Consider the following 5,000-nt stretch of genomic DNA (forward strand, 5'->3'; position numbering starts at 1 on the left):
CACTTCCCCCGATTCCCTAAAGCGCCCTTTCTCCACCTCCTTCCCTCTCTGCTCCGCCTCCTTCCCTCCTCTCTGCTCCGCCTCCTTGACCTTGCATCTCTGCTCCGCCTCCTTCCCTCCTGCTCCGCCTCCTTGACCTTGCATCTCTGCTCCGCCTCCTTCCCTCTCTGGCACATGTTTTCTTCTTAACCCCATCTTGCCTTCTCTTTATCCTGTCCTCCCTCCATTTCCATTCTGGCCCTTTCCTCATCTGCTTTATCTCACTGACTCTGTTTACATGGACTGCAATAATCTGACGATTGACCTTATTCTAAATAAGACAATATTCTGATTAAGGTGTTTACATGAGTTGCTTCTAGAATATTCCATTCAAATTCCCGTTTACATGCTACAGAGTCCGATTAATAACTGGAGACACGCCCACATGACGTCTCTACTTCCTGCGTCGGAGCGTCCCTCCTGAATTTAACCTGAAAGCCTTTGTGTCATGTTTCTAACGTGTGTGGGGGGGGGTCTTATTTTTACCGGTGGCATCCATGTTTTTTTCTGTAAACAAGCTGTGCAACACTCGCTGAAAGTTAGAGCATGTGTCATCAAGCAGTCGGACTGCCGTACGTGTCGCAAAACGCTGCAAAAACTCAGATAGGACGTCACAGCTCCAACAAGCGTATCCTCTTCAGTAAAGACAAAGAGAAAACCTTTGGCCGAAAAAAGAAGTATCTCCAAAGTAGCAGCCCCGAACACTCGAGTATCCCCGATAATACTGCAACGACGCATTTCTGAATGCACTCACTGTGAACGTTGAGGTCCTGAGCCTTGTTCCTCAGAGAGACTATCTCCTTGGTTTTGGTGGCAGCGGCCCTGAACTTGCCCAGCCCCCCCGCCTGGGGCTTGGCTTTCTTGGGGGCGGCATGGGCCAACAGGTGGTCCAGGTACTGGGCGAGGTCGTCGGCCTCTGGGGAGACGGACAGAGGGAGGGAGAAGGAGAGGGGGAAGAAAACAGAATGATGAGGAAGAAACATTGGGAAGAAAGAAGAAATAGGGAGGGATGAGGAAGGAGAGAGAGAGAGACAGCAGCGAAAAACACAACAGGTTTATCAATTTTTCAATTTGATTTCAAAACTTCGTAAATGCTGCATCATGAGTTTCTACTCACCTTCATTCAGAGTATCCACAGGTCCTCAAAAAGTCAATGTTTAGAAGTATTATTTTTAACCATGTTATGTTTCAATTAGGCTTAGTGCAACTATAAAATTAGACTATTAGTCTATTAGGCAGTAAACCAGGCAGCTTCTCTATACACTGGGTGATCTCAGTCAATGCAGAGTTTAAAAGTAAAACAAATGCGTGCACAAATTGTGCACCCAAAGATGTGAATGGGTCCCTAAACATTTAACTTCCCTGTGTTCTTTTTCTTATCTTATTAAGAGTTTCAGAACTTTCATTATCCATGTTCAATCTTTTCGCCAGCTTTTTGAACCTTTATTCTGCCTGTTAGATTGGCCTGAAATCCAATTTTGAGTAGTGTTTAAAGGGTCTCACAAAGTCTTTAATTGGTCTTTCTGGATGCAGCGCTTTCTCATTGACAATCGAAACACTTTCAAAACATTGCTCCCTGGATCATCTGAAGATGCCGATGCTCACCCATGCATTCAATGACACAGCTGTTAGACATGATGGCATGTGTGTGCATTCAGTTCAGACAGCCATGCACACAAGGCAAGCAGCAAAACCTCATTTTACTACAGTATGACCTTTCTTTTCATATTTATCATCAATCCATGCCAATCAATGCATTATCCAAAAAGGAATCTCCTGAATAGAGATGCATCATTCATCTTGTATACCACTTTAACAAAAGCTGAAGCTTCTAGCATTAAACCTTCAAGGGACCAACAGAAGAAAGATGATGTAAGGTCAGAAATAATTTAACCCTTCAAAACTCTAAGCTGGCTGAACTTAATTTCCCCTTGAGTAGCTTCAAGGTTGAGATAAACAACTTTAACCATGTGCTCTAGCTTACTACGTATCCCAGCATGCCGTGCGTGCACACATGGTCACTCGCTTGTCACGGTCATTGCTGTCGGGGCCAAATGGAGCCGCCAACACGACTAAAATGTTGGCATCAGAAGCTGCTTTTAAGCTACGGATTAAAACACCTGCATGATGGTATAATATGTTAATAAGATTAGCACATATAATGTAGGATGAGATATGTGTTATCTTGGTGTAATCTCACGCTCTAGATGTGAGAAAAGCCTGGATATGTTAATTGTGTTATGAATGTTAGGACTAGTAAAAATCTAGTGGGGATGTAATGTAATGTTTCCTCAGTTGGAGGATAAACAGATTTTGTCATTAAAATGAAATGTCAATTTACGAAACAAATTCAAAGACACGTTGATCTACAATATTTATGAACTATGACAAATGTATGACAAAGGTAAAGCTACATAGTTCCAAAATATATATTTTATATTTTGGTATATATATTTTTTAAAGCAGCTACGAGCAACTTTTTCGATTGTTATTAAACAGTATAAATTTAATATCAATGCATCACATCTTACCTCTAATAGTCGACGAGACCAAAGCCGTGTGTATCTGAGATTGCTCCCTTAGGTGATTATTAAGTCTATAGTCTGTCTAAACTCGCGCCAACAGGGGGCTCTCTAGAGCGACCGGACCGGGTAACCCGGACGTGAAACGCGGAAGTGAAACCAGGAAGTGAAACGCAGCTGCCTACCTCGCCGTTTGCGCTGCCTAGCAACATAACATAAACAATGTGAACGCCACGCATACTCGCGGGAACATCTCTCGTTATATTCTAACAGGTTTTTGGAAGTTATTTTGTGGTTATGGCCGAAGTGGCTGCTGCAAACCGTTTCATTTCAATTCCTGATCTGCCCTGGCTACAGACACACTAACACTGGCCGATTCACTCGGGGTTCAAGCGAGACTACTCTGCATTGATCTCGTCGACTATTAGAGGTAAGATGTGATGCATTGATATTAAATTTATACTGTTTAATAACAATCGAAAAAGTTGCTCGTAGCTGCTTTAACTCTGTCATTACCTTATAAAGGACATGAAATGAGAAACAATGCTAAGACTGCAAAACATGTCAATCTGGACAAGTCATGATGGTCTCGACCTAGTTTCAAGATGAAGACCAGACACGCTGCCTCACGCCACACGTAATCTAGTGACATAGCGACCTCATCATCACATGTAATCCTAGCGTGACGACAAGTGCAGTAATCCCAGCGTGACGTTCGCGTGACGCACTTGCCTAGGTGACGCCGTTAATGTCGTCAGTGCAGTAATCCCAGCGTGACGTTCGCGTGACGCACTTGCCTAGGTGACGGCGTTAATGTCGTCAGTGCCAAGGCCATGACGTGGCAGTATTTATAGCCACGCTGGGCGCACAGCCGCTGCACTTGAGCTGATCTAACTCCTTCTCTGGAAGCCGCGTTTCACCCCACCCACCTCCCCAGTCCACCACCAATGTATTGACTCCTGAAGAATCCCCTACGGGGGGGGGTTCTCTATTCTAGCCCGAGCAGATGCCCTCCCGCCTCAAGAAGAGAGGCATCTTGCCACGGAGTCACTACGCCAAAGAATCAGTTGCCATGCTGCCACGCCATCAGAATTAATGCCATACCGCTTCAGGCCATGAATCTCATCGCCATGCCATACTTTAATAAAGCTTGCTGATTAACCTTACCCTCTGGTCTCTCATGATTGAAATATATAATCTCTATTGGCCTGGGTCTAAAATCTTATTTTTCATCGGCAAACAAATGAAAAATGGAGTGAAATCATTTGACTTGTTACCTGTGCAGTTTCACCTGTTTTTAAGAATTTCCTTGAAACAAAGGCCCACATTTTTAAACAAATCAGATCGCGCAACTCATTTCAAGATGTCACTCAATTCAAGAAAATTCTTACCATCATCATGGCGTAACTCATGCACGATGCCCTGGGTAAAGCATCCAGCGCTGTCACCATCATCATCACCACCACCATCCTGCTCATCATCACACTCTTCGTCGTGGCGGCCCGTGCTGCCGGAACCCTTACCGTCCAGAAAGCTGAGGTGAGCGAAACAGGAAGTGGTCATGAACTCTGACAGCTTCCCCGTCTGGATCCTGGAGGAGAGGAAGTAAAAGAAGAAGAGGAGATTCTTTTATAAGAACTTTGGGGGGAGGGGGGGTGTGTCAATTACACAAAGTGTGCTCTTTTTTACCCCCCGCCCCCCCCCCCCCCAGATTTTTCCCCTCACATTTTCTCCCAAATTATATTTGGCCAATCCCCCCTGTTGTCCCGGTCGTTGCTCCACCCCCTCTGCTGATCTGGGGAGAGTTGTAGACTAGCACATGCTTCCTCTGAAACATGTGCAGTTGCCAGCCGCTTCTTTTCACTGACACCGATGAGTTCCACCAGTAGGACGTAGCACATGGGAGGATCAAGCTATTCCCCCCAGTTCCCCTCCGCCACAAATGGGCACCCCGACCCAACAGAGGACACACTAGTGCAGTGACCAGGACACATACCCCACTTGCTTCCCACCCGCAGACACGGCCAATTGTGTCTGTAGGAACGTCTGACCAAGCCAGAAGTACTGCTACCAGGAATGGAACGTGGGTCTCCGCGCTGGTAGGCGAGTGCTTTTTATCTCTACCCAGATGCCCCACTCTGCCACAATTTAAATCTTCCCACCCACAGACATGGCCAATTGCTTTCTTCCTGAAGTGTTTTTGCTTTGCACATTTCATTATCATATAATACATACCGTAATTTGAAAATTAACTAAATTGAACCCTTAAACCTTAAAAAAGGACCATGAACACAAAGATAGTGTAAGGTGAAACAGAAAATTGTGCACTCTAGTTCTGATTTGTATGTAAATAATGACTCACTGACTGATCAGTAGCCTGTACTACGAAGCTAGTTTAATGCCTTATCCGAGTAAGTTTGAGTTTAAACCTGGTTTAGC

General features: G+C 44.9%; 1 protein-coding gene across 1 annotated transcript in view; it reads right to left on the reverse strand.

Moving 5' to 3' along the window:
• phka1a (phosphorylase kinase, alpha 1a (muscle)) overlaps nucleotides 1–5,000 on the reverse strand; it is a 52,264-nt gene that overhangs the window by 15,056 nt on the left and 32,208 nt on the right. Inside the window, exons 18-19 of the mRNA XM_083640584.1 lie at nucleotides 3,953–4,152; nucleotides 794–955 (exon numbers count right to left, since the gene is read on the reverse strand). Coding sequence (XP_083496710.1) covers nucleotides 794–955; nucleotides 3,953–4,152 — 362 coding nt within the window. The remainder of the gene's footprint in view (nucleotides 1–793; nucleotides 956–3,952; nucleotides 4,153–5,000) is intronic.

The sequence above is a fragment of the Poromitra crassiceps genome (genome assembly GCF_964638095.1).
Source record: "Poromitra crassiceps genome assembly, chromosome: 7".
Taxonomy (NCBI): Eukaryota; Metazoa; Chordata; class Actinopteri; order Beryciformes; family Melamphaidae; genus Poromitra; species Poromitra crassiceps.